This window comes from Syngnathus floridae, chromosome 21 (genome assembly GCF_059516105.1).
Source record: "Syngnathus floridae isolate MCC-2025c chromosome 21, RoL_Sflo_1.0, whole genome shotgun sequence".
NCBI classification, from domain to species: Eukaryota; Metazoa; Chordata; class Actinopteri; order Syngnathiformes; family Syngnathidae; genus Syngnathus; species Syngnathus floridae.
Window position 1 is genome coordinate 5766814 of NC_142433.1, and position 26847 is coordinate 5793660.

Here is a 26847-nt window from a genome sequence, read left to right on the forward strand (position 1 = left end):
GGCGCCCCCAGTGGCCAACACGTGGTTGAAATATTCCTCAAAACGCAGCAATAGTTAATGGTAAATGGAAAAAAAACATGTTAAGATGGAAAGTCCACCAGGATTTGATTGTTTTCTTTCCCGGGTGGTCGTCACATTCGGAGAGAATCACAAAGGCGTCGCCAACACTTTGATACGACTTGGCTTTGCAAAGAATAAAAAAAAATATATATCGTCCCCGTCGCATTTTTTTTTTTCTCAAAACATTTTCTCTTTTAGTGACAAGTGATGCAAGAGTTACCTCATTCGGGAGACGACAGCCACGTGGCACACATTCAAAGCGTTTGGGACGCTTTGCTCATCATTAAAAGTTCATAAACCAACTTTCACATTTCAAGTGCAACTTAACTATGTTAAAAAAAAACAAAAAACACCACGAATGTTAAAAATACAACTTCTAATATGTCTGATAGTAACCCCGAGTCTACACGATTACTCTTGTTGGGATGCAAAGCCTTAATGCCCTTTTGAAATATTTAACCTCATGAATAATTAAGTGCGCTAATTCAGTGTAGTTTCTATAAAAGTCATCCATAACAGTAATATCTCTTACACTTTGTCAAGCTTTTAGCTTCTCATTCTGAGCGTCCATCTTCTCTGCGAGGATGCTCATTAGCGAGCATTCATAAGCACAGAAGAGCATTTTTATGCATTTTAAATGTACTATGGCACTATATTCATATCCATATTAGCACAGATTAGCAAATTTAAAACCACAAGACATACATTAATGGGATGCACACATGAAGGCCCGCAAGGGAATAAGTACGGTGGCTAATATTTGCTTTCAAATGATTCCAAAAATGATTAATTTATAAGATGTAGAACACTTTGTAATGCGGGAGGAAAATGTGCAAAATTTCCAATTTCTGTACCCAATACATTTTCTCCATATTTTTTAAAAATATTTCTGAAGGGGGGGTAATATAAGTATGAGGAGAAATTGGGTTTAAAAAAAAACTCATTTTAATAATGTTGTCATTTGTGTTGTATATAAACAAAGTGTAATAGGAGGAATGATTAAAATCAGAAATCAAGACTGTACCTCGATCAATGTCTTGTATCGGAACACATAGATGGTATGGGTGGAGATTGTACTCAGCGGTGTTCTCCCGCTTTGGCCAAGCCTCATCACGGCAGCCTTGTCGGAGCTCCCACTTTGCTTTCCATAAAGACAGCCTTCAAAAGAACACAATGATCCTTTAAGAGCACTGCAGAGGCCTTTTAAAGACACCATGCTGAGAAGATAAAAGGAGGACCAAAAGAGGGATTGAAAAGAAAGGGAGATGTTATTGAGACCAATCACAGATAGACACACATATATACACACACACACTTTTTTTTTTTAATAAAACAAGCAAAAAGGGTCTCTCACTATGTGATGGGCTGAAAGCAATGGGAGCACATTTGCCACTAGCGCAACACTGCCCCCTTGTGTTCGACATTGCCAACATGCAGGTCAAAAGATTAGGAACACCTCTCTCACTGAACCTTAATATAAAATGTAGTAGTTAGCTTTAACCTCGGTTAATAGTTTAATTTGGATTTACGGTTCACAACTAATTCTGTCATGTAATAATAATTGTATATATGATATTTTGTTGGAAAAAAAAATCTTATGAATTTGGAATAGCTAATGCTAGTGAGATTCTTATCCAATTCTCATCCAACACCACCTTATTTTTATTCAGTCATATGACGACTGTTTGCTGGACATATTGCAGCTACACAAAAATGTTGTCTGGCACAAGCTACAGATTCAATCTTTACAAAAATTGGCCATTTGTAAGACAAAAATACGTGATTCGCAATTTGCAGAATAGTCAACTCGACTGATTGAACCCCTAAAATACGCCAACATTCAGTCTTCAATGTAGGCCAACGTCCAGTCTAGTTTTGGCAATGTAGTAGGAACCTGGAGTAGCAGTTGAGAACGCACGTCGTGCTAAAGAGACAAACTAGCCAAGCGAGGTAATGAACTGTTTACTGAATAAACACACAAACATTAAACACACACACGCGGCCAGCATTTGAGATATTGTCATAGTTTCCGTGTACCCCCATCCAGTAAAAGGGTCAGGGGTCATAGAAACCTCTGCCATCGCTTATGGAATATGAAGTATATGCGGTCCTATTGGTCAAGAAGAATAATTGCATTATTTTGGCACACTCGTCAACAAGTACAACCATCAACATTTTCGCTCTTGACTGTCATTTGCATTAGCGCAATTAACGTTGCTAGAATGACTGCAGTTTTACCGTGTGGCCACAGGAGGGCGCCAAACACGACTATGTTGCGTATTGTTTTATACATTTTTTTTTTTTTACTTAATTTGTCCTTATCCATAGCACGCTCATCCTCAGGAAAAAAAAAACGATCAACTTTATGCTTCTTGTCACTGAGCAGGTATTTCCTAAAATTTGATTAAGGCTGAGGGGGCAAAAGTGTGTTTATCAGAGTCAAATTTCACCATGTCCGACAGTAAAATCCCACCTGAGTTGTTGGATTGCGGAACTTGAGACTGCGCGGGAGCGTCGTGCTCCTCAGCAGCAGCCGCAGTGGAAGTCGGCATTGGGGTCCCTCAGCAGCTTCTTGCGATCCACGCGGAGACAGTCGATGTGGTACCAGGCGTCGCACACGTCGCACTGGATCCACTGGACCGGGTCCTGCTGGGGCAGCAGGCAGCGGGGGGCCGCGCACGGATCCACCGACCCCCCGGCCGTCGACACGGCCTTTGTCGTCTCATCGTCATCGTCGTCCTCGTCGGAGGAAGAGGATGACGAAGACGAGCCCGAGGAGGATGAGGCGGAGGAGCTCGAGGAGGACGACGAGGATGGCGAGGGTAAAGAGGGCTGAGGCGGAAGGGGGTGTTTCCTGGGTCGGCCGCGACGCCTGCTGCGAGCAACGAATGAATGAGAGGAGATACCACAGGTGGGAAATGTAGCTTTAAAGTTGACCACCTGTGAAAGGATCTTACCTAGGCTGCTGGTGGAACCTGTTAAAGGCAGCACGGCCCCGCGGTGCCGTAGTAACCCTCACTGAGGGTGACGCCAGATTGTAGCTCTCCCCTCCCACCACCAGCGGGGAGAAAACCGGTGCGCTATGAGCTCTCCGACGGCCCCTTGGGGCGGGTCTCTGCTGACGGAAGGCCGCGGCGTTGTGAAGGTGACGTTGTGCAGCCGCCCCCTCCTGTCGCTCTGGTTTCGACGGCGCAAGGAGGACGTGGTGCTGCTGGTCAAGGCGGGTGTTTGTCATGGCGCCGTGGAAGCTACCGATGGTCCTGATGCCAACCGGGAAGGGTTTGGCTTCCTGGGGACGTGGATGGGAAGATGGCGGAGGAGGTGGCAGCGAGCACAGATTGTCTGACTCGGACTTATAGAGGCGACGCTTCTTGCTGCCACGCGATTGCTGCGCTTCCTCCTCCAGACCTGTCGGGACTGACCGGAAAACTGTGTTTACCGGCATGAAAATACCGCAGGGACGGATTCAAACATCAAATCTCTTCACGCGTCTCACCAGTTTTGCTACGGGGCTCGTCCAAGCCGTCGTCCTCCAGCAACACTGTGTGCGCTGACTTCCTGCGGCTCCTGGAGGCCGGCGCTACGGACTTGGGGGCCAGAGACTTGGGGGCCAGCGAGGAGGCGGCAGGCGAGAAGGACGGTGGGGTGGACGGCGGCAGCAGCGGCAAGCGTCCGCCACCCAGAGGGGGCGGTGAGGACGAAGAGCCCATGTGGGAGGCGGCGCCCTCGTGGCTGCGGCTCCTCCTGAAGGACCACACACTGCCTCTCATCTTGCTCAGGCTGCCGATGGAGTTGAGGATGACGGTGGAGCGGTTGATGGACAGCTTGGACAGATCCAAGCCTGGCTCTGCCTTGCGCTCGGGGTTGGTTCTGATCCGGTTCTGCAAGTCTGATGAAAACGTCCCTGCCTGAAGGAAAACAAGGAAGCAATGTAGACAGACCGCGCTAGAAAATTTGGAGGGGTCACAAATGACCATCAAGTGTCTCACTTTGGGAACAGTGATGGCGTCAAAGTCCAGCGGACGAACTTTGACCTTCTGGAAGAGGAAGCAAAACTCAGGGCTGTCGGGAGCATCGTGGCCCCCAAAGGTCAGCGCGTCACCGTCCGACAGCTCCCATTGGATGCCAGCCTGGAGGCGGACCTCGTTCACCCAAGTGCCTGGTCATGCAACGTTTGTGGGGTTGAGGCAATTTGGTTTTTATGACAATTTTGTATGCTTGTGTCCACATTTCATGTTTTTGTTTACAATTTTGTGTGCCCTGTGTGTATAAAGTATTTTTGTTTACAGCTGCCTATGTTATCTCACCATGCGTGCTCTTGTCCTTAATGTGGACCCTCCACCCTTCCTCCTGCATCGCCGCCTCCTCGCCGTCGCTGCTGGCCTCGCGTTCGGCATGCAGTTCGGCGTGAACGCGCGACACGGTTGGTGAGTCCAGGATGACGTCGCACAGCTCCTCGGCCCGACCCAGGCGGAACAACGAGTGGCCCGGCGCCGGCCTGAAGGTGTACAAGTCCCGCGTAGGGCCCCCCTCCGAGGAGCCGATGCGGAGAAGCTGGAAGCACGGCTGCGCCCCCGAGTACATGACGGACACGTTTGTCTTCCCACCCCGTCCTCCTGACGCTACAGTTGGCCGCGTTGCATTGGGGAGTCGCTCTGCTTGTGGTTATATATTACGTTGAAGGCATTTGCGGCAGACTGAACAGCATCTGGCGTGAAGCCAGGAGGACTGACATGAATAAATGAGGCCGTCTGAGTTGCTGAGGTATGCAAAGCAGCCTTTCACAACTGGCCAGGGTCTCACTGCTGGAGTGGTTGTGAGTAAAAACTAGGCTGTCAAAAAAGTTGAATTAAAATAGGCATTTGAGTCTGATGGGTCAATGTTTGTGCTCCCGCTGAATCATCTGAAAGAAAAAAAACGAAAGCATAGAACACCATCATCACCAACAGACATTTTGTAATTTGCGTACATGAGTAGACAGTAACGCTTGCAACAATGAATATATGAATTACAAGAACCCTTGACACGTTTACATGATTTCGTCCTTTAGTATTTCTTTACCAATACAGAATGAAAAATAGACAAAAACGCTGAATTAGTCGTTTATTTGTTTAGGAACTTTTTTGGCGTTTGTACGGCTCGGACGTTCTCAGCGTGGGCGAACCACCGACGGCGTTGCCGAAGCTAGCTGACGTCGCTTCCTCCCTGACAAAAAGAGCCAAAACCTGACACTTACGCCACCCAGCCGAAGTTAGCGGGCTTCTTTCCTCCCGAACAACCGTCGAGCACAAGTGAAACTATGGGGTAAGTTGGACTTCGGCCGCCGTCGTCCTCTTGCTCGCTCCGCTTTCTTTTCTCCGGGGAGGAAGTGCTTTGAAATTTGGCGCGCCGAGCTTGCGGCTCCCTGGCACATCCGCGTACGTCACGTCCGGCTTCTCTCTGATTGGCTAGTAGCCAGAGCGCTTTTGCCAAGGACACGCCTTTACTTGTCTTTTAATGAGGTCAAGTACTATTGTATTGAAATGCATTTATTCTGAATTATTCATTCATTACAGAAAAAGAGAAGCACTACAAAACTCTTGGCAGGATGCAAAAGGTCATACTGAGTGTAGAAATGCAGAGGATGGAGCGTTTGTTTGTGGTTGTACAACAAAGTAGTTCAATTCAAAAGATATTATGAAACATTCATCAACAAGACTTCTCATCGCATGCACACACAGTCTTAAAAACACACGTGTGAAATGCGGTGAACATTGTGCACATCCATGTTTGCTCAATAACTGCACAATTAGTACATGGAAATACTTGAACATATTTAATGTCACGTGAAAGCCTATAAAAACCTGTAAATTGACTTCTTCGTGACTCAAAAGCTCATTTTCGGCCATCGTGAATGAAGACAAGATTGACATCGAAAATGACAAATATTTCATGAAGGGTTACTCATGTGACTACAAGTGCATGCGTTGATCTGCTCATATTTAAAAGAAACACGTGTGAGCAACTCACAGCTAATTAATATATTAGTAGTTTGTCAAAGTACGACAAAAAATGACCATAAAATGTTATAAGGCATTGCATTCATGCATATACAGTAGTTGAGACCTGCCCTGACCAATATGGCGACGGTGCTGCCTGCTAATAATGTGTTTACAAGTCAAAGATCGTTGATCTTAAACAAAACTAACATATTGCTCAAGGTATATCAAGACTTTGAGCGAACCAAAAGTTATTGCTAAATAATTAGCATCAGTCTATCATCAGAAATATTGCTTATATTAGTCAAGATCAAGCACTGCCTTATGTATGTGTATATTAAGAACATGCCATACAAAAATGAATAATATAGCATTGGTTAGTATACATTCACAGACGTATTTACATTAGCTGCTACTTGCAGGTGACTTGCACTTTTATTTTTTTAAAATGTTGTGCTTGTCCTGTCACAAGTCATGTGACCCAAGTCCCTGAACAGAGCAATGATTCCAGAGGCTTCCTTGTAAGCTGGAGATCAAAAATCCACAATCCTGGTCAACGCTCAGTCTCCAACAAATTCCCAAAGGTCAAGACCTCAACGGAAGCAGCTTGGTTTTTGGCTCCCATGCAGCGATTGGACTATTCTAACGTAAACTATGAGTGTTTGTGTTGAAGGCATGCACACACTTGTTTTGTTCTTCTGAAGTTGTTGTGATTGTGCTCGATGTGCTAAGTCTTGTCGTCCACTGGTTTCCAAACTGCGGCCCCTGGGCCACCGCGTTGGAATATTTTCAGTTATTTGAACGTTAACAGTCGCTACAACAGTTGTCAACACTGAGTTTGCTTTTATAAATTTGCTTCACTTTGTTAGCATGCATGTTGTTAGCATTAGCATTGGGATGAATATTGAATTGAATTCAATTTGGTTACCTTCCTTTCTATGAAACTGATTTATAAATAAAAAATATTTCCCGAGGTTTACATGTTGAATTGCTTTTAGGATTATGAGGGGCTCCTTTGAAAAAATTACTCCCAAAAAGTTTGAGAACCCTCCTAGTCAACACTGATGTCCGGATTCGTGATTGTGCTTCCCCCCCAAAGAATTCACCGCTAGTCGATGCTAATGCGAACCTTTCAGGTGCTCTCATCCTTCCGCTCAGCTTCCCCTCCCTCGGCCACCGTCTCGTCACTAACGGGTGGATCGGTGCACTTTTGGGCGTCCCCGTCGGTCACCGGCGCGACCTCTTGACCCCCCTCGGGTGTGGGGCTTAGGGTACGAGTCTCGAGGAGGGGCTTGTGGGAGGCGCAGGTCACGACGGCGTCCGTATCGCTGTCCAGTGGGAGACCCGAGTCCACTCCGGAGTCGCTCATCTCCAGGAAGTTGACGTCTGACGTGAGCGCCCGGTAGCCGCCCGCTTTGGAAACCTCCACGTCCTGCGGGAAGAACAACAATTTTTTTTTATGTGGAGGAGGAGGAGTTTAGTGAACAGGAAGTGGCCCAAAATGAGGTCAGTGGAAAAAACTGCCATCATTCATTTATGAACACAATCCAGCAAGATTATTTATAGATTCATTCCTCTCACACAAATGTGAGAACCCAAGTGGAGGTTGTGTCATCATTTCAGAGCTGCGCGTTATCGTAAAGGATTTTTTTTTTCTTTATTATTCATCTTCGTCTTCTAATTAACCTTAATGGTGACATCGGTGTTCTCATCTGGTTGGTGGCTTGCCGACTGCATGAGCGACTCTTCCGTGAATTTGTTGTACGCCTCGTGGACCACCTGCACACACACACACAAACACACATACACAAAAGGATGTCAAAGACGTCTGGCAGGCTTTTTGGGTCAGTACACGCGGCCACCACACACGACGGTACCTGGCAAAAGGCCTCGCCCTTGCCGGCCTGCTGGGCGAGTAGCGTCAGCTTCTTGTTCTTCTCATTCCTCTGGTGCACCTTGAAGAGGCACGACAGCAGGCACACCAGCAGCATGAAGGCCAGCAAGCTCACCAGCGACAAAATGGCCAGCGTCAGCGGCGGCAGCCTGGAGGCTGAAACAAAGCCTTTTTGTAAAACCAACCGGACCAAAACTAACTTGAAAAATCCCAAATGATTGCAGTTTCTTACCAATCACGTCCACGTAAACGTGAGCCACGGGGAATCCTTCCAGGTCTGTGATTTTGAAGACACCCTCATCAGACCCTCGCACCTTCCTGAGCAGAAGTTGGGACCCGTCCACGCTGACACGGCCCGCCAGCTGAGACTCCGGCGGCGTCACCAGAACGCCTCGTTCCAGAACCGGAAAGCCGTGGTGGCCGGATTTGGGCCTGTACACCACATTGACTTGGGCGTGGTCCAGGTAGAGTTTTACTTTCATGTCGGCTCCGTCAGAAGGATGTAGGAAGTCCTGGTGCTCTGTGGTCCAAAGGGAAACCTTGAAAACCAGACTTACGATATAAAGCGGAGCAGGCGCAGGTTTCCGACCCACCTCGCACATGAAGGCAGTTCCTCCTCCGCACTTTCCCCTCATGGTCGCGCACGGTAAAGCTCCCCTCATCCGCCATCTTGACCGAGTGCAGCGCCACAATCTTTTCGGTCACGCTCAGGCGTCCGGCGTAGGCGTCGGCCAGCACCAGCGTGTGGCGGAAAAGCAGCGCGGCCGGCGGCTCGGTAGCGTGCAGGAAGTCCGAATGGTTGATGTGGTGGACGGGACCGGGCCTAAACGGGGACAGTTAGGGAGACTTCAAATGAGTTCTTGTGGATTGAAGCATCTTTTGTGAATTTTTCATCAAGGTACCTGAACTCCAAGCTGATTGGACCTTGGACCTGGTTCAAGTGGATGTAATAAGTGTCTCCATACTTGACCACCTCCTCCACGGCACAATCTAAAGACAAAATCATGAAAACATAAAGCTGATGTGAACTTTGCTCCTTTCATTTTTTGTTGTTTACCTCGGACGTCGAGCGTGAGGCGCCTAAGCACGCTTTCGTTCCTGCTGACCACGTAGACGCCCTCGTCCTCCTCCTGCACGTCGTCCAGCACCAAGTGGCCGTAGGAATTGAGATGAGCTCGTCGATGCAGCGCTTTTCCTGCTCGGAGAACCGGCACCTCGACGCTCTTGTTGGCCTTGGGACGGAACATCACCTCACCGACGTCACCGGGCGGGATGTCGATGTGGATGTCTTCCCCGAAAAAGGCCGTCCTGTGCTCTTCCTTGACTAAAAGCAGCGAGACAACAAAAAGTTCGATTCGTTGCAATTGGTGTTCCGCAGGGTTCCATTATGGGGCCCCTGCTGTTTGCTGTTGTTTTTAAAGAGCTCTACAAATAAAGCTGAGATGAGTTGTTTGCTCACAGTATTATCTCGGTGAATAATATCCCAGTTGGAGTTTTGGTGGACGTCAAACTTACCTTTAAAAGATGCTGACACAGCTGAAAAAGACAAAGAAATGTAGAGAGTTAAGAAATCTATGCGTGTTTTACTTGATCTGGAAACAAGTTAGATGTATTCTTGGTGCCGGAGCCTTTGAAATGTAGCGATGGCTAACAATAGCACAGGGGTGGGGGGGTGATACGCTGAGTCGGCACGAAGGGAGAGCAATTAAGCGAAACACAGTGAATTCCAAGGTCTCCCCATGATGCTTACCCATGAAGAGCAGGTTGCTAAGCAACACACACGCCATCCCTCTCATCTTCAACACGCAGGCAAGGGGAAAAAGAAAACATCACAAAAACTAATGAAGCTCATTGGATAATACATTCAGACACTGTTTACGAACCATATAAAAGAATAACGATTGCTGTCAAAGCAAGATTGATTAACTATTGGCATACTGTGTTACATATCAACCAAAATCAATAGAAGGCAATTGAGATTTTATACATAATTTATTAAGCCTGTGAGGTAAACTCATAATCAATCATGTCATAACCGATTCGGTCATTTGAACACAACTGTATGATTCAAACGATTTTATTTTTCATGTAATTATTATTAATTCGCCATTGAAGTATGTACACTGGCTTAAATGTTTCCGTCCTGATGGTTGATTATTGCTCCCTTGCCAATTAGCCGCAATTAGCACAGTTTTGTTGACATCGGCAGCTTCCATCCCGCCGAGTCAGTCACTTGGCGAGGAGGCGGAAGGGAGGGGCGGGCTTCCATCATTCTTCACTTTCAGTCAGATTTTTTTTTTTTTTTGCTCAGCAAGACTTGCGTGTATGTATCATTTGTTTCGTCACCCACTTCAATTTAAAACGAGTTTCCCCACAGTAATTGAAATTCCATTAATTAATCCACCCCTTCTAAAAATGTGTTGTCACTTTTGGCAATTGTGTAAAAACTAACACGATCACGATGAATAAAAATGATCTGTGCCAAGTGATTTGTGTGTGAGCATCTGGTTGTGAGATGTGGTCTACAGCAGCCTTTTGAAAGTGTTTTTATTTTGTATTGTTTTTGTTCTCTTAAATTGACCGTTCTCTCGTACCTAAAATTTTGGCTCAAGATTCAAAGCAAAGCGCAAAGACATCCACTCCATAATTATATTTACTCATGCCGCCATTTTAGTACGCTTCAATTCAATTGAAACTTGGTCCTCTCTTATCCCAAGAGGCACCGCCTCCCCCTCCTCCTCATCCTCATCTTCCTCCATGCAGCTAGTGATGCAGCCAAGGGTGTGTCAGGACCAGCATGCCTGCTGCCAGTCCTGCCCCACTCATACGGGGTCCCAGATGGAAGAAATATGGAGCATGATGGGAGTGCAATGTTCAAGTTTGTGCTCGAGATGATGGAGGAAGAAGGGAAATGAAGGCAGACCATCATGTGTATGTGTGGGAAGCATTTGAGATCAATCCTGTTGAGATGCAGATATCTACATCGATATAGTAGAACATGGTGGATGAGAACTCAAAAGCAGGAGGAATGTGGCAAAATTACATGAAAATAAATCGAGGGAATAAATGCATGTGTGAGTCGTATTAAAAGTCCAGTGCTTCGTGATGGTTTGAAGATGCTTGAAATGTCCAGTCCGCCCCATACAAGGAGTCCAAAATTCAAATCGTGCAGTACACGGTGCTGCAGTGTACTAGTTGGTTCTTACCTTTCGTCGTGGTGGAGAAACGAGGACGCAGCAAAGTGCTCCTTTCTGGAATTCACCTTTTTTTTGTGTTTTAACAAGCTCGTTCAAATCGACAGCACGGCGTCCATCTGAGGGGGAAAACGAGAGAATGAGAGAGAGGGAGAGAGATTGAGACTTTTCCTGTAATAACGACGACCAAGATGATGCCGCCTTTGTGCGCCTTCGGGGACTCGGCGCCGTTCGGGAATCTTCGGAGATTTCCGGGCTCGAGCATCCTGGTGTATTTTTTCCATTTGTCCGTTGGAGGGCGACAAAACACAGTTTTTTGTGCGGACGTATTGTTGTATCTTAATTTCACAAATGTAGTTTTTAACAATATATATAAATAAAGACACATGATACACATTTGAATATACAGTTAATTAAAATATAAAAAAACAGTTTTAACAGCGTTCTTATTGTTTAAACCAGCTATAGAATGGTAATAGATGCGGACGTCGCTGTTTGAAACCGTCCAGCTCCCGTCGCCTGCGTCACTCAATCGCCAGGAATTGACGTCATCATTTTCTACCGTCTGCTCCGTAAAGCCCAACGCATCGTCGTTACTGTTAACGAATACTACATATTTTTTTAACCTGTTAACCTGCTCCGGGTCTCCACCGCCCTCATCTCATCCGCAAACCCGCTGGTGAGTTTCAGTCTTAGCTTCACCTTCCCTGGTAATTTGAAAACGTTTTGTTTTTTTCGTGCTTATTTCTACCTTAGATATTTAATTGAATTTGCTATTGATCCTTGCACAGTATATTTTCCAGGATGTTGCTGAAGGCGGGTCTCTATGTTGCTAAAAATTGCTGCATGACGTTGCAGACGTCATTGCGCGTGCACGTCAATATTACACTATGATCCTCACTTGCAATATGTTCAATGTGATGAATTTATCAACATTTAATAACATTAAAACATTTTAGTTTGCATTTATGTTAATGTTACAATAATAATTGTTTTCATAATTATTTAATAATTAAATAAAAACAATTAAATTACTAATTAAAAATGATGTAATAATTGTGGGAGTGTGATCATAATAATTGCCTTTAAATGAAGAAAGATACTCACAATGCACTTTTCTGTTCTCCCATCCTTTCTTTTTTTGTAGTTTCTTTTCTGGCTCCAGGAGCACCGGCCGACATGTTCTACACTTGTGGGCCCAATGAAGCAATGGTTGTGTCTGGTAACTTCCGCTCATCTTGCATTACAGCGGTGGTCCACAAAGCGGAACCCCGTGTTGATAATGTTCTTTTCTCCCAGGCTTCTGTCGCTCCCCTCCGCTGATGATCGCCGGAGGCCGAGTCTTCGTCGTCCCCTGTATTCAGAAGCTGCAGAGGTAGGAACAGCAACACAATGTCAGTCCAGTTCTGGAGTTTTCCAGCAATACAATCCTTTATGTTCCTCAGGATCTCCCTGAACACCCTGACCCTGAACGTCAAGAGCGACAAAGTGTACACCCGCCACGGCGTGCCCATCTCCGTCACGGGCATCGCTCAGGTCAGTCTGAAATACGTAAAGCAACTCGGCAGAATCACAAGTTGTTTTTACCCCACAGATGAAGATCCAGGGTCAGAACAAGCAGATGCTAGCCGCCGCCTGCCAGATGTTCATGGGCAAATCAGAGGCGGAGATCGCGCACATCGCCTTGGAGACGTTGGAGGGACACCAAAGGGCCATCATTGCGCACCTGACTGTGGAGGTGACATAAAACACAAACTGGACTCACCTATGCGCTTGATGATGCGATTCTTTGCCGTTGCAGGAGATCTACAAGGACCGTAAGAAGTTCTCGGAGCACGTTTTTAAAGTGGCGTCGTCCGACCTTCTCAACATGGGCATCAGCGTGGTCAGCTACACGCTTAAAGACGTGCACGACGACCAGGTTGGCGGCTCCGCCCACCCTGGAAATGCCACCCAACAAAAAGCAATCAGGTTGATTTATTTATTTATTTTTGTTTAGGATTACCTGCACTCCTTGGGGAAGGCTCGCACGGCGCAGGTGCAAAAAGACGCTCGCATCGGCGAGGCGCTCAACAAGAAGGACTCCGTCATCAGGGTGAGAAAGTTGACAAGCTCGCACGTCCTCGCTAGTCCTGTGATTGAAGTCATGAAGACAGGAACTGAGATATTGCCGCTCCCCTGGCCCCGGCAGGAGGCGCACGCCATGCAGGAGAAGGTGTCGGCGCAGTACAAGAACGAGATCGACATGGCTAAGGCGCAGCGCGACTACGAGCTGAAGAAGGCGGCGTACGACATGGAGGTGAACACCAAGAAGGCTGAGTCGGAGATGGCCTACCAGCTGCAGGTGGCCAAGACCAAGCAGCGCATCGAGGAGGAACGCATGCAGGTGCAGGTGGTGGAGCGCAGCCAGCAGATCACGCTGCAGGAGCAGGAAATCACACGCAAGGAGAAGGAGTTGGAGGCCAAGGTCAAGAGACCTGCCGAGGCTGAGAAGTACCGACTGGAGAAGCTGGCCGAGGCCCAGCGGTCAGTTCTCAATCTTTATCAACCAAATTTTTTCTCAATTTCACTTTCAGTACTCGTGTCAATTATTAAATGAGTTTTTGTGGCGTTTTTTTTTTTTCTTGCAGTCTCAAGATGATCATGGAGGCGGAAGCCGAGGCTGAGTCCATCAGGGTGAATAATTTTTTTTTAAATTAATTAATACATTTGCAGTGTTTCAAAAATGTCAAATATATTTTATTCTCTGACCGTGCCGGCAGATGAAGGGCGAGGCGGAGGCATACGCCGTGGAGGCCAAAGGTCGCGCTGAGGCGGAGCAGATGGCCAAGAAGGCGGAGGCCTTCCAGCAGTACGGCGCTGGCGCCATGGTGGACATGTTACTGGAGAAACTGCCTCTGGTGAGACACGCTGGAAGGCAAAACACAACACAAAATGGTTGATGATTGCATTTCCTTCCACTAGATGGCGGAAGAGATCAGCAAGCCCCTGTGCGAAGCCAACAAAGTGACCATGATATCCAGCGGAGGCGATGTGGGGGCCGCCAAACTGTCCGGGGAGGTTCTGGACATCATGGCCCGCCTCCCCGACACGCTGGAAAAACTGACCGGTGTCAACATCGCCCAGGTCACACAATTAACAACAATTAATCAATGATCAAAATTCTGATTAGCCGATAAGGATTTTAAAAGCCGTGCAGTTTTAGAAATAAGACAATAAACTCCGCCCCCTTCTTTCCATCATCTCATTTCAGGTGAGCGCCCGTAGTGGATGAGGAGGATCAGCCGACAATGTGTTTGGGCTGTCAATCAGCTGCATTGATCATAATCAGCTGTCAATCAGCTGCATTGATCATAAGCATGACACTCACACACACACACATGCACGAGTCGTCCCGGTTTTACTGTGTTGTGCACATGCTGCAATTTTGTTGCAATATTTGTGGCTCACTAACACTGTTATCAATTTCTGTATTGTGTTGACACTGGTTGATGTATTTGGCCGAAATCGTTGCTCGAGAATGCAATATACACCAGCATGCTAACGTATCCTGTAAATCACGATCAATATTCATCTAATGACATGACGAAAAGCATTGAAACGATTATAGTCATATATATATATATATATATAAGTCAATCAATAATCACGTTTTGGTATTAACAATGAATGAATGAATGAATCTTTATCTAACAAAGCTCTCGAACCTCAAGTGCTACTAACCTTACTGACTGCCCGCTAATCCAGTCATGGATGACTGCATTGTAGCAGTTTATAAAAACAGAAAAGTATTTTATTTATTTATTTATCAGTGATTTTTGGTTTACTTTCTACCGAAATGTCACTCGCCTGTCTTGGCTGGGAGTGGTCAAGGTTGTTAGCTACTGTAGCATTTCTCAGGTGTGCGCTCCATGAGCAATATTTAGTTTCATGGATTGGTTATAGGTGACATTTTTGTATTTTATATTTATTTGTGTGTTTGCTACAACTCAGTTATTGTCAACCCTACAAAATGGCTTGTGTTCCAAGATTAGCAAACACACGTATTGGCTTTTTATTGATTATTATAAGACCTTGTTATTTGAAGATCGCTATTATTGCCTACGCATTGTGTGTACACGTATCTAACTCTTACTAATGTGTGTGTTTTTAATTTTAATAAATGTGTGCTTTTGAAAGATTAAAAATTGCCTTATATATAGGCGTAACTCTGTCACCATCTCCTGGTCAGTTTGTGAAATGCCGTCTGCGATAACTTCTGGGAATCTTAAATAAACACCGAGCACAAACGCATCAGATGTGTCATTAAAAGAAAAACATGAAAACAAAATACAACTGGGAATGCTCGTCGATTCTGTAACTTCCAAGTAGCCTTCCCATAATCCTTTCCACAAATGTATACAGACATTTTTTTATTACTGCAAGCATGATTTTAATACAAAAAAACAACAGCACAAAAGGTTTAGAATTTTAGTTTTTTTTCATTTTACACGACTTGCCCCCCCCCCACACACACTTTTGCGCTGACACGTGTTGGCAGCACTTTGTCAGAGGGGGGACAATCAATAAATAAAAATCCACAACTGGTATCTTCTTTGTTTTCTCTCTTATCAACATGGAGTCCACACACAATTGGTCGCACCAGTTCAACTTCTTCTGCCAACTTCAGAATTAAATATTAATTTCATTTCAAGATAAACAAAAAACGTTGGATTATAAATTAACAGAAAGAAGTAACATGATAATCTTCCGTAACAGGCGGGAGAAAAGAAAAGAGCGTTGGGTGTCAAAAGTTGACACCCCGTCCCAGCATGGCGGTATCCTCGTCGTCCCCGCATCCAAGCTTCAAAATGGCGGTTCGTCCCGCCTCCGTTGCGGTCGAGGATGTCGTCAGTAACAGTCAAAATGTCTTGATCTTCATCTGGATCCTTTTGGTGTCTGTCCTGGCGTCTCAGTTCCGATTCAGAACTGCAGTATGTTATTTGGTACAAAACATGGGGGAAGGACTCCCTAGCGCCCGCCCTTGGATGGAAGCGAGCGAGGGAGTGCTCCTTTATGCGAGGCGGCCGCGCTGGGGTTCCCCTTCCACGTGGGTGCCTTCCCCTGAGCGAGCGTTCCGTCGCACGTTGCATATTTGCTGGCCCACAAGCCAAAATGTCTTTCGATGTGTGTTTAGCAGCACACGGCGGAAAAGTTGGAGCGGCCACTTTTTCTTGACTCGTCTTCTTTGCTGCAGTGACTCACTTGCGCAAAGACGGGAAGCCTGGAAGCTTGTAACATGTCGAATTTTTCCAAACCACGGGCGAGGTTGGACCACCTGGGTGGCGGCTCCTGGCTCTCCTGAGTGTAACACATGTGGCCCTATCTTTTTTTTTTTTTTTTTTTCTCCCCACTTCTTGACACAAACTGGATGCCAGCAAGTGATGCAAGAAGGCCGCCATGATGTGAAAGGAGGACATGTTTTTTTTTTACTTGTCTTATTTCTTGCTGGATGTGGGCGCTTTGGGGCTGGGCGTCTTCTTGGTGATTGTGGGGATCTTGGACGGTTTGGCGCCGGGCCTCCGTGGGGTGTCCGACGCGTCCGAACAGACGGAGCGAGAGTCCTGCAGCTCCGACGCATCCGACGCGTCGCTCCCTCGGCGGCTGCTGGCCCGGCTGCCCGCCCGGCTGCCCGCGCGGCTGGCGGGACCGCTAGCCGACGACCCGGCTCTCTTTGGATCTGCCGGGAAAGCGTGAGGGACAAAATTCACAATTTGACACAGTCAGTAAGTCACACATGTAAAAAGTTGTAACATTGACGGCATCAAGTCACGTGACAATTTGAAAAAGGTCAGGTGTTGAGGTCTCACCGCTTCGTTTAGCGGCGTGCGCCGTCCCGCCGTTTTCTCCTGTCAGTGAACCGCGACTGGAGTGGAAGGTCGGACGCTTCAGCTTGGAGCCCGACGACGCCCCCTGTGGGAAGAGACAAAGTATGTCAGCTTACCATGTCATTGTCTGGAACAGAGCAATTATAAGACAATCTAATATTGTGGAACAATCATCATAAAATCATTGTAAACAAATGGTAAAACATTAATAATGTCAACAGAAAAGATTCCGCAAGGACACTTGGAGGTCAGAGAAGGTTCCAACATTTGCAACATGGCTGACAACATTAACACACACAATAGACAGGAAATGTGCAGTTGGGGTCAAAGTTGATCATTTTAGGATCGTTAGCTGCCTTAAAATTGAAAGACTGACTTTTTTTTTGTTTTAAATCAATGAACCGGGCTTGGCGGGAGAGTGGGGAGGGGGAAGGCACGGAAAGGGAGGCGGGATGTTGTCATGTCTGGATGGTCTCGTGCGTCGTTACCTCATCGCTGCCGACATCCGCGCAGCACTGACACTTGCTCGCCGACGCGCTTTTACTGTGCGCCAACCACGGCTTGGCGTAGTCACGAGAGTGAGTGTGCGACAACTGATGGGAGGAAGTCAGGAAGTAGCGAGGTGATGAGGGAAGGAAGCAGAAAGCAAAAAGGAAGGAAGGAAGGAAGGAAACGCGCAAGACGAAGGGGCAAGGTAGCAAGAAATAGTAGTGAGAATGGAAGGAAGCAAGGAAGGAGGGACGTGGCAGAATGTGGAAGATGTGCAAATGGGGAGGCCAGCCAGTCATTTGGATTTTGTTACAAAAGATTATTTTAAAATCAAGTTATATTGATCGGAAAAAGGAAAAAGTGTGAAGGAAGATTAACGACGACGAGAGACAAAAACAAACAAGACCAAAAACATGTTAATGTTGAACAACATGGGAACACACAACAACACATTACGGAATGACATCCACTAGAGGGCGCTTGAATTTTTAGGTTACAGTTACACTGTCTGTCAACATGTGTTGCTGCACTCGAAGTTCAGTCACCTACCCTGGACGAGGCCGACGCGGTGGGTGTCGCCGGCGTGGAGGGGGCCGAGGCGCCGCTGTGCGAGGCCGAGGATGAGGAGCGGGTGGGTGAGGCGTTGCGGGAGCCCGGCTTGGAGCGGCGGCCCCGCGAGCGCAAGACGCACACGCTCTGCGGCGTCCCCTCGGGAAGGATGAACTTCTCCCGGAGCTCCAGGTTGGTGCGCCCGCGCGCTGCAACGCAAGCACAACAACCAGGAACAAAAGTCAGAAGGCATCCAGGCCTGCAGGGGGCGGCAGAGGGCGAGAGGAAGCTGGACGCAGATCATAAAAAAACTGCAGGAATTTTGTTTGTAAATAGCTAAAAAATGCAAAAATTAATTAAAACAACTATTATGCAAAAAATATACAAATGATAAACTACAAAACAATGTTTATATAGTAAGCATTAATAATATACGAACAGTAAAAGGAAATAAAAGTAAAATAAGAGCAGTGGACGCTTGTTTAGCAGCAGTGCGCGTGCTGGAGCGGGTGGGCTCATTTGGAACGTGGGTTCCGAGGGGAATGCTGAGCTGCCTTGACGCAATCTAACGAGCTGCTGGAAAATGCAACATTTGAACGTTAGCCTCGGCGGGCTTTTCCATCGCATGACATCAGCGTGCTTGGCGGGGGTTCCGTGACTCCACAAAATGCGGCAGCCCCCCAATCAAAGCGCACAACATCAAGCCTGCACAAGCTGCAAAAAACAAGATTCATATTTATCATATCGAAGGGAGCGAGTGAGAAGAAAATGAATGACAAGTGCACAGGAAGCTCAAGATGCAGGAGGGAAGCAGCGGTGCGGCACTTTACAGCGCTAGCGGCACTTTGCACGGCCACATACTCCAGTCCTTAAAGTACGACGTGACGTGAGCAAAGATATCAACGGGCCAACTTGAGCGAGCAGCGGCAACAATCAAATGACCACAACTGCACCGCGACTCCAACACACGCTCACACACGTGTACGCAATGCACAGTTGTGCGGATTAGGATGGACAGTGAGTGTCAGACAGCCACATGGATGGATGGATGGAGAGAGAGAGAGAGGAGGAAGGGTAGATACCTCTGCAGCAGAAATAGCCTGGAGTGACTGCCACTGAGAGACACAGGAGACAGTGTGAAAAAACGACACACACACACACACACGCCGAGCCACACGTCAGCGAGCAAAACGACAAGAAGAAAGGAGGAAGTCGAGGAGCGAGTGGAGAAAGCGCGAGAGAAGAAGTCCAACCTATACGGGATGAGATGGAGCTACTGGAGTCGGAGCGAAGGATCTTAAGTCCGGGATGTTGAACTGGAGGAAGAAAGAGTGGAAGGAAGGAGGGGGGGAGGAGAAAAGGAGGGAGAAAGGGGGGAGCATGCATCATGCAGTACTTCAAACCAGTCATCAAATAGAAGAAGGTGAGACTGACACACACGCATGGACACACACACACACACCTGAACACAAAACATGCGAGGACACCAAGTGTCCCGATTACTTTCAGCAATTTGCTGTGGTGGGACTATTTATGTAAAATTTTGAGAAAAAAAAAAAAATCACAAACCCCAAAAATTCTTAAAAAAATGCTGATAATTAATTTTGTGGATATTTTGGGAAAACAATGTCTAGAAAAAAAAAATCCTGGTACCTTGGGGGACTAAGCATATTTCACAGGGGAGTGGGGGCAGTGCCCGCGTAGCCCCCCCCCTAACTCCGCCAGTGTTTTGTAATAGAAACGTTAAGCAAACTGAAGTGCTCGCTGCAAACACAACTCCGAGTGACCGCCAACAGTTTGGAAACAGACAAACAAGACAAACGAGACACTTGGGCTGCTTCCTGCTGCGCCATTTTTTTTGTGGGGGGAGACTCACCTCGACATGGATCGTTCTTGACCAGGAATTCGTCCAGAGCCATCCAGCCTCCGCCCACCCGCACCATGACGGTGCTTCGTAGGATGCGCACCAGACGGAGCTGCTGCGAATCGCCGAACTGCGCAGAGAAAGGCGAGGCGTCAACACGAGGAGGCCTCCGCGTGCATCCGCAGTAACACCCAAGCAGCCATGCAGGCAAACATGCACCAGAAAGAACGTTGACAGCCATCACGTCATCGGCGGGGGTCGTCCCAGGTCATGAAACATGCTCAGAATGTAATTCAAGACTTGATGATTAAACAAAATGAGCAAAAAGTGTTAATCTCAGTTGCCTTTACAAAGTTTGTTATTAGTGGTTAGTTGTGGTGTGATTTTTTTCCAAACTTGTAACTCATCACACCATCTCAGAAAAAGAAGAAACTGGCCGATTCCTTCACCAGCGTCAGTACGAAGCGCAGAAAACACTCATCACAACACAACGGCGTTGAAACCTGCTTCCAATCACTTTCATATTTTCGCTTTTGTCTCTTGGATAACAATCAAAACAACGCAATAGCAATCTCATTTTGCCAAATGCATCTTGGCACTTTGTTTTTGCGAGGAAGCAGATTTCACACGTCACGCCAGAGCATCACAAGTAACGTTACCTGGTTTCCGAGGAAGAACTAGAAAAAATCCGGCAGAGGCGGCACACGGAAACACAAAGGACAAAGAAAGAAATGAAGAAAGATGACGATTGAAACAACAGCAACAACAAAAATAATAAAACAGCAACAATAAGCCTGTGGAGGCGCGTTCCTTTTCATGTACAGTGGCACCTTGACTTAAGAGTTCCGTTTCATCGTTGCCACGCTTGAACCTCAAATCATCTTTCCCCACGCTAATTCGGTTAGCTTTTCTATAGTGTTTTGCATTGGGTGATAGCATTAAGCTAACGGCTGGTATCTTGAACAACTTGCAAGTCAGGCACCACTGTACGATTATCAAATATTTGACTGGAGATGCGTATGAATTAGAAGCGGGAGTGACTCACACACATGAGCAGACACACACACGCACACAATGTGACAAAGTGTGACACGCACATCTGATCTCATCTGATATGGCAAAACCATCGGGTGATCATTTCATTACGATACAAATGTCATTTCATCTCCGAGTGTCTCAAATGGTGCCTTTCAATCATCTGCAAGTACACGCGAAGTAAAAACAAAAAGTGGGCGTGGCTTACCCGGTATTTGTTCTCCCCTATTTGCTCCACCTGGAACCTCTTGGCGCACTTACACTGAGCCACCTGCCGAGTCACCTACACCGAACCAGACGAAAGCGTAAGTCTCGATTTGGACTCATTAGATGCACGACGTTGATGATGCTCACCTCGTCCTCAATCTTGTCGGCGTCCGTGGTCGGTCTGTAAGCGTCCTTGTTGGGATGCAGGGCGGCTACAAACTCGTAGTAGTCGATGTAGCCGTCGCCGTCTCGGTCAAAGATGTCCGCCACTGCCGTCATCTCCAACTTGCTGGTGGGGAACTCTGCGAGGGAAGTATACAAATAAATACAAAGAATCCAAAGATGTTTTTTTTGTGTGTGTGTGTGAACGCACTGGACGCCAAGATGCCGTCGATGAACTCTTGCCGCGTGATCTTCCCGTCCTGATCTTTGTCGATGCGCCGGAAGAAATCCATGACGCGCGATTTCTTGTGGTTCATCCAGCGCATGTACTTCTTGCGCCACACGTCAAAATCAAAGTTGGCAAATTCTTTAAGCTGCAGCGGAAGAAAATGCAAACGTGTTTGTGTGACACCTATTTGACTCAAGACGTGAAAATATCAAGAGAACGATGATGCCGCTGTACCTCCTCCAACCTGTCCAGAGCGTCGTTGAGTTTTCGCTGGCGGTCCAGTGCCAGAAGCCAAACTTGCTGCCAGCGGGCACACAGCTGGTTGAGTCGGGGGTTGGTCCCAGAAACCTGCACCGAGGCCGGCTGTTGATGCTGCTGCTGCTGCTGCTGTTGTCGCCCTGGAGAGGAGCAATAATGTCAAGAAATGATCAACCAATACTAATCGGTGTGATGAGTTCGTAATCAATATATGCGAGTGACTCACGGCCTCCTCTCCTCTCCGCCAAGCTGCTGGGAGGTTCAGCGGGTTTCCTTTTGTAACTTTTGGTCACTTTATCCACGTCCGGCTGTTTCCTTGTCATCTCCTCCATGAACATCTAGCAGAGAGCCAATATTTAGATTGAGTCTGATCAATACCGAAGGATGTGCATTGATCAGAAGGCCGACCGACCTGGTGTTCTGTGATGAGTCCTTTGACTTGGGGGATGTCCTGCGGGAGGGGGTCCAGGTCTCTCTGCACCAAGGTGGTCTCGGCCCACTGGAGCCACGAAAGGAGCTCCTCCAGCAGGTTGGCGTTGTTCAGGACCTCGGTCAGCGCCGCCTCCAGACGTTGCTCGTGCTGCTTGGCCCACGTCAGCACCTGTGAGCACACGTGTTTGTTTTCAACACCTTCAATTCCATGTGTACCCCCTTAGGAATGAAATATTTGCCTCATCAAAGATTAAACAGTAGGTGTCATAAGATTGAGCCCTGGGGAACCTCACATTTAATCTGAGACAGCAAAAATGTCTCACCTCCTCAAAGCGTGCCCGGATGATGGTAATCCAGTGCTTGATGGTGGTGATGGAGTCGGGGTGGCACAGGGCCAGGATGGCCTCGCCCATGCCCGCCGCCCGGTTGACCTCTGCCCTCTTCTCCTCCACGGTGCCCAGGAATTGACGGTGGGTGTGCAACAACGCTTGGAGAGTCTCGGCCTCCTCGGGAAGGACGCCGCGGAAGCGAAGGCTCTGCTCAGCCTCGGAGAGCCACTCCAGGAGCATCTGCACTGCTGTGCGGAACTCCTCCGCCTGAAATGCGACAAAAAATAATCATAGGTATCACCAAGACGATGCTTTATCTTTCTTTTTTTTCTTTCAATACCTGTTTAAGCGCCTGTTGTAGTCGCGTCTGCTTGGTGACGGACAAAGCGCACACCGTCTCCCAGCGGTTACTCAGCTCCTGCAGCTGAACTTTGACCCACGCTGTGTCGTCTCGACCCGTCTCCATGAGGTCTCGAGCTGAGCGCTTCAAGGCTTGAACGCTGCCCGTCCTCTTGCCCATCTCCTTCTGGAAGGCCTGGAACGTGTTTCAAACAGCAGGTGGTGTTAATGAGGCTCATCGTGAGTGTCAAACTTTTAAGCTAGGACAAGTGGGTACCTTGTGGGAGTCCATGAGGTTGGAAACCAGGTCTAGGTCGCCATGGACGGGCAGATCTTCAGCGAGCTGAGGCTCCACACGGTACAGCCAGTCCACAAGAGCCTGGAGGGCCTCTGCAAACTGCCCCGAGAACAGAAGAGCCTCCTCCAGCTTGTGTTGCCTGTTTGAAGACAAAGATCCTTTTAGTCTTTTTTTTTTTTTAATTAATGCAACAAATATTGTAAATGATTGGATTAATGAACTGAGCAAGTTATAAGTTGCCCTTTGTGGATAAAATCTTTTGTCACCTCTCCACGCTCTTGCCACAGACGGTGTCCCATTTGTCTCGGACTTCGCCAACCAGCAGGTCCAGTTTCTGGGTGTCTTCCGGCAGCTGAGCTTTGTCGCGCATGGCCCGGCCCGACCTCACCGTGGTGTCGTAGACGGGCTGCTTGGATCCCAGCGCCTTCTGGAACTCCTGCCAGACCGAGCGAAATGTGAGGAGGGACGTCGGCGCCAACATGATTCCCGTACCGTACCTTGTGTTTGGTCAGCTGGACTTTGATCCTGTCCGGTTCGTTGGGGATTTCCAGTTCCGAGTCCAGGCGGTTCTCGGCCTCCTCCAGCCAGTCCGACAGCTTCCGCCAGGCTTCGTGGAACTGAGAAAAAGAGGTTTGTTTATAAAATCCGAACTTCCTAATCATTCGTTGGAAAAAAAAATGGCCACCCTGGTTTAGTACCTGCTTGGCCCGCTTGCGAGCCTCATCCAGGTGCCGCCCGCGGTCCAGAGACCTCTGAACCAGCTTGTCCCAGCGGGCCTGGACGCTGAGCAGCAGGTTCTTGATGAGGACCACGTCCTGCTTCAGACTGGCGAAGCGCAGCTGGGAGCCGGACTTCTCCAGGGCCAGGACCTGCTCGCGGTGCGTGTTCACCTCGTTGACGAAAACCTGAACGCATGTGAAGCCGGAAACCGCGTTCACATAACGTGCGAGTCTGCGGATGGACAGACCTTGTTTGTCACGGTCGGTGACCCAACCTTGTGCTCGTCGATCTGGAAGAGGACCGTGTCCAGGAGCAGGCTGGGCGGCTGGGCCATGTTGAGGGTCTGCTCGGCCTGCGTCAGCCAGTTGATGGTGTCCTGCAGGGAAGACTGGAAACTGGTTGCCAGCGAGAGAGCCTCTTCTAGCTTTGCCTTTAGCGGTTGACAGGAAAACAATCAGACATGTCAACTGAGCGACTTTGTTGTAAAAGGCAAAAGCATCTTACCCGTCGGTCGTCCATCTTGGTGTTGAGGATGGCCCACTTGTTCTGCAGCATTGCCAGGTTCTGCTGGGTCTGCGTGGTCCCCGGTCCCCCGTCTTCGCCGCGAGCCAGAAGCATGGACTCGCCGGCGTCCAGAAGCCGGTGGTACTGGTCGGCTCGCTGGCTGAGCTGGCTTTGGAGCTCCTGTGGACAAGCAGATGGCTTCATGGTGACATAGGTTCATGATTGGTCTTTGGCATCATTTAAATTCCTGGAAATGTGTCCCTGGGGTCTCTGGACCTGGTTTTAAGAGTTAAGTAGGTTGCTTAATCACCATGTGCTGTTCCAGCTGCTCCCTGGCCGTCTCGGGGAGACCACCGGTGGGCTTGGCTGCCGACAGTTGGCTCTCCGTGCGCCTCATCCACTGCAGGAACTCCTCCAGTTCACCATGGAAGCCCTCAGCCTACAAGAAAAAAATCCAAATGGATCAAGGATCCAGTTGTTTCCAGAGCTGCACGTTTTGTTAAAGTCTACCTGGTGCAAGGCGGCTTCAAGCAACTTCTGCCGCTCCTGGGTCTTGAGCAGGAGGTTCTGCCAGCTGTGGTTGAGCTTGTCCAGTTGCTCCCTCAGATGGCTGGCCTCATCCCCAGGGGACGACTCCAGGAGCTCGGCGGCTGCCGCGTTGACCGCGTCCACCGTGGCGTGGTGGGACAGCACGTCGTTGCGCAAAACCTGCAACCGTGGATTCCGAATTTCAATTTAATGTTTCTCAGAAATCACTTTCAAGTAAAACGTACGTGATGTTTGGCCAGTTCGATCTCAATGGCCTTGGGATCTGAACTGATTGGTCGCTGGGTGTCCAGGGTGGTATACGTGTGGGTGAGCCAGGCCTGGAGTTCAGACAGGGCATGCTGGAACTGACCCAGGGCCAGCAGGGCTGCCTCCAGCTTGTGCTGTGGTGGCAAGAAAACAAGTTGCATAATGCAGCAGCTGAAACGCACAAGTCTCCTCGTTGGAGCATCATCATCATCATCGAGTGGTCCCCTGTCTACCTGTCTCTGAGTGATCTTGTCCCCCAAATTCTCCCACAGGTGGCGCAGCTCAGTTAGCGGCTCCTGGATCATGTCCCGGTCAGTTTGGTCTGAAACTTTCTTCAGCAGCAGCTCCCCCTGATGGCAGAGTTTCTCCATGTCGATCTGCTGCTGGTACACGTCCACTTTGTACTGCTGCTCCAAGGAAAAGCCGACTTAGTCAGTTGGGCTCCAATTTCGGAGGGGAAATGTTCACACACTAACTAGAAGATGCCAACCTTGAGCTCTTCAATCTGGTGTTTGACCGTTCCCAGGTCAGTGCCCACCGTCGACATTTCGCACAGTTTGATGACGGCGTTGTCCAAGTAGTCGAACATGGACTGCAAAAGACAAATCATCGCTGTCAAGTCTTTGCCGTTGGCTTCAAGAGGACACCTGAGTAGAAATGTTGAGATGCGGTGCTTGCAGTCACCTGCAGAGCGTCCTGGTATTGCACGGAGGCGCTCATGGCCTCATCCAGCCTCTCCATCCTTTCTCTCCATGTCCGGTTCAGACTTTCCCAGGCACCGTTCATCTAAGGAGTTGCAAAAAAGAAATAAGTATAAGGCAGCAAAATTACCCAAAGTTTTTAGGAGCATCACACACTCACCTCATCGATGGTCTTTTTGACTTCGGGTTTCTCGGTTTCTCCACAGGCGAAGATAAGGTCTGCCCCGAGGGTCCTGACAAACTCCAGTTCCTCCCTCAGGCCGTCTGTCTCCGCCTTGATGGCCTGGACCGGGGAAGCGGTCGTCAATTAAAAAAAATAATATCTTGAGAAGCCCTCAACCGAAGGCGCTACACACCTCGGCGGCCTCGATCTGCTGCTTGATGAGCGAGGGGTCCACGCCGGGGTCCTCCAGCTCCTTGACGATGTCCTGCGAGTCACGCAGCGTGCTCAGCAGCGCAGACACGTCAGCCCAGAACTTGCCAGACAGGTCCAGCACGTCGTTGAGTTTGCTCTCGCGGTCCTCGGCCCGCTGGCGGATCTCGTCCCACAAGGAGCGCAGGCGCAGCAAGCGGGAATGGACGGCTGGTGGACGGCATTATTCAGATTGTCGCTCTTTGTAGCGGAACCAATTTTGTCAACTCACCCTGGGCAGCCGGGTCGTCGTGGGCCGCCCGCCCGATGAGTTCCTCGCCACGGGCGCAGAGGGCGGAGAAGCTGGGCAGCAGTTTGTCCAACTCCAGACCTTGCGCCCGGTGATCGGCCAGCTGCTCGCGGATCTTGTCCACCTCGGCCGCCACGGGCGGAGGCTGACGCAGGCGTTGCACGGCCGCCTCCAGGGTCTCCAGAAGGGGGTCCATCTTGTCGTGGAACTACAAGGCGGGCGAATTACACGTGAGGTGAGGGCAAGCGGGTTGATGATTGGCATTTTCCGCCTTCTAAAAA

The 26847-nt window shown here is 48.5% G+C and overlaps 4 protein-coding genes across 17 annotated transcripts in view; 1 reads left to right on the forward strand and 3 right to left on the reverse strand.

Moving 5' to 3' along the window:
- Positions 1-1084: 1084 nt before the first annotated feature.
- tcf19l (transcription factor 19 (SC1), like) lies at positions 1085-5497 on the reverse strand. Of its 3 annotated transcripts, XR_015855014.1 has the most exons (7): positions 5297-5497; positions 4368-4963; positions 4050-4219; positions 3557-3968; positions 3018-3477; positions 2534-2935; positions 1085-1218 (listed from the first exon to the last, which is right to left on the reverse strand). XR_015855014.1 is itself a non-coding variant. In XM_088365091.1 (6 exons), the coding sequence occupies exons 2-6, from the start codon at positions 4642-4644 to the stop codon at positions 2584-2586; spliced, it is 1668 nt and encodes a 555-aa protein (XP_088221217.1). In that variant the 5' UTR covers positions 4645-4963; positions 5297-5497; the 3' UTR covers positions 2003-2583. The 3 variants fall into 3 exon arrangements, 2 of the variants coding, with proteins under 2 accessions (XP_088221217.1, XP_088221216.1); XM_088365091.1 differs by lacking the exon at positions 1085-1218 and having other exon boundaries at positions 2003-2932; XM_088365090.1 differs by lacking the exon at positions 1085-1218 and having other exon boundaries at positions 2003-2935.
- Positions 5498-5572: 75 nt separating this feature from the next.
- Positions 5573-11896, reverse strand: LOC148380192 (uncharacterized). 3 transcript variants are annotated; one of them, XM_088365095.1, is made up of 11 exons: positions 11878-11896; positions 11139-11245; positions 9683-9728; positions 9448-9468; positions 8990-9256; positions 8835-8922; positions 8526-8755; positions 8165-8452; positions 7916-8088; positions 7725-7817; positions 5573-7470 (listed from the first exon to the last, which is right to left on the reverse strand). In XM_088365095.1, exons 3-11 carry the CDS (start codon positions 9726-9728, stop codon positions 7171-7173), a joined length of 1506 nt encoding a protein of 501 aa, XP_088221221.1. In that variant the 5' UTR covers positions 11139-11245; positions 11878-11896; the 3' UTR covers positions 5573-7170. The 3 variants fall into 3 exon arrangements, with proteins under 3 accessions (XP_088221221.1, XP_088221220.1, XP_088221222.1); XM_088365094.1 differs by lacking the exon at positions 11878-11896 and having other exon boundaries at positions 11139-11857; XM_088365096.1 differs by lacking the exons at positions 9448-9468; positions 9683-9728; positions 11139-11245; positions 11878-11896 and adding an exon at positions 9392-9424.
- Positions 11644-15339, forward strand: flot1a (flotillin 1a). The gene is made up of 12 exons (XM_088365097.1): positions 11644-11805; positions 12274-12348; positions 12426-12501; positions 12572-12662; positions 12721-12864; positions 12928-13047; positions 13126-13221; positions 13318-13652; positions 13757-13802; positions 13889-14026; positions 14091-14252; positions 14380-15339. Exons 2-12 carry the CDS (start codon positions 12306-12308, stop codon positions 14398-14400), a joined length of 1272 nt encoding a protein of 423 aa, XP_088221223.1. The 5' UTR covers positions 11644-11805; positions 12274-12305; the 3' UTR covers positions 14401-15339.
- Positions 15340-15523: 184 nt separating this feature from the next.
- macf1a (microtubule actin crosslinking factor 1a) overlaps positions 15524-26847 on the reverse strand; it is a 67295-nt gene continuing 55971 nt past the window's right edge. For 7 of the 10 annotated variants that reach the window (XM_088365080.1, XM_088365081.1, XM_088365083.1 and 4 more), the window contains 31 exons: positions 26549-26774; positions 26261-26487; positions 26065-26187; positions 25888-25989; positions 25694-25795; positions 25437-25610; positions 25182-25337; positions 24919-25116; positions 24719-24847; positions 24409-24588; positions 24179-24334; positions 23883-24089; positions 23682-23801; positions 23451-23620; positions 23164-23323; positions 22888-23082; positions 22542-22814; positions 22199-22387; positions 22013-22124; positions 21763-21926; positions 21511-21673; positions 21285-21439; positions 21139-21213; positions 20555-20572; positions 19908-20025; positions 19285-19347; positions 19114-19146; positions 18032-18240; positions 17482-17586; positions 16976-17078; positions 15524-16845 (listed from right to left, as the gene is read on the reverse strand). In XM_088365080.1, coding sequence (XP_088221206.1) covers positions 16604-16845; positions 16976-17078; positions 17482-17586; positions 18032-18240; positions 19114-19146; positions 19285-19347; positions 19908-20025; positions 20555-20572; positions 21139-21213; positions 21285-21439; positions 21511-21673; positions 21763-21926; positions 22013-22124; positions 22199-22387; positions 22542-22814; positions 22888-23082; positions 23164-23323; positions 23451-23620; positions 23682-23801; positions 23883-24089; positions 24179-24334; positions 24409-24588; positions 24719-24847; positions 24919-25116; positions 25182-25337; positions 25437-25610; positions 25694-25795; positions 25888-25989; positions 26065-26187; positions 26261-26487; positions 26549-26774 — 4647 coding nt within the window. In that variant the 3' untranslated portion in view covers positions 15524-16603. The remainder of the gene's footprint in view (positions 16846-16975; positions 17079-17481; positions 17587-18031; positions 18241-19113; positions 19147-19284; positions 19348-19907; positions 20026-20554; positions 20573-21138; positions 21214-21284; positions 21440-21510; positions 21674-21762; positions 21927-22012; positions 22125-22198; positions 22388-22541; positions 22815-22887; positions 23083-23163; positions 23324-23450; positions 23621-23681; positions 23802-23882; positions 24090-24178; positions 24335-24408; positions 24589-24718; positions 24848-24918; positions 25117-25181; positions 25338-25436; positions 25611-25693; positions 25796-25887; positions 25990-26064; positions 26188-26260; positions 26488-26548; positions 26775-26847) is intronic. The other 3 variants (XM_088365088.1, XM_088365086.1, XM_088365087.1) reach the window with 3 other exon arrangements.

Excerpts from the sequence above, each read along its gene's own strand:
- tcf19l (XM_088365090.1), bottom strand. The coding sequence starts at position 4,644 with ATGTACTCGGGGGCGCAGCCGTGCTTCCAGCTTCTCCGCATCGGCTCC. Across the intron at positions 4,220-4,367 it reads TAAGGACAAGAGCACGCATG|GCACTTGGGTGAACGAGGTC; the intron begins GTGAGATAACAT and ends TTGCATGACCAG. Across the intron at positions 2,936-3,017 it reads AGGTTCCACCAGCAGCCTAG|CAGGCGTCGCGGCCGACCCA; the intron begins GTAAGATCCTTT and ends CGTTGCTCGCAG.
- LOC148380192 (XM_088365095.1), bottom strand. The coding sequence starts at position 9,728 with ATGAGAGGGATGGCGTGTGTGTTGCTTAGCAACCTGCTCTTCATGG. Across the intron at positions 9,469-9,682 it reads TAGCAACCTGCTCTTCATGG|CTGTGTCAGCATCTTTTAAA; the intron begins GTAAGCATCATG and ends TGTCTTTTTCAG. Across the intron at positions 8,756-8,834 it reads CCAATCAGCTTGGAGTTCAG|GCCCGGTCCCGTCCACCACA; the intron begins GTACCTTGATGA and ends GTCCCCGTTTAG.
- flot1a (XM_088365097.1), top strand. The coding sequence starts at position 12,306 with ATGTTCTACACTTGTGGGCCCAATGAAGCAATGGTTGTGTCTG. Across the intron at positions 12,349-12,425 it reads TGAAGCAATGGTTGTGTCTG|GCTTCTGTCGCTCCCCTCCG; the intron begins GTAACTTCCGCT and ends CTTTTCTCCCAG. Across the intron at positions 14,253-14,379 it reads CCGGTGTCAACATCGCCCAG|GTGAGCGCCCGTAGTGGATG; the intron begins GTCACACAATTA and ends ATCTCATTTCAG.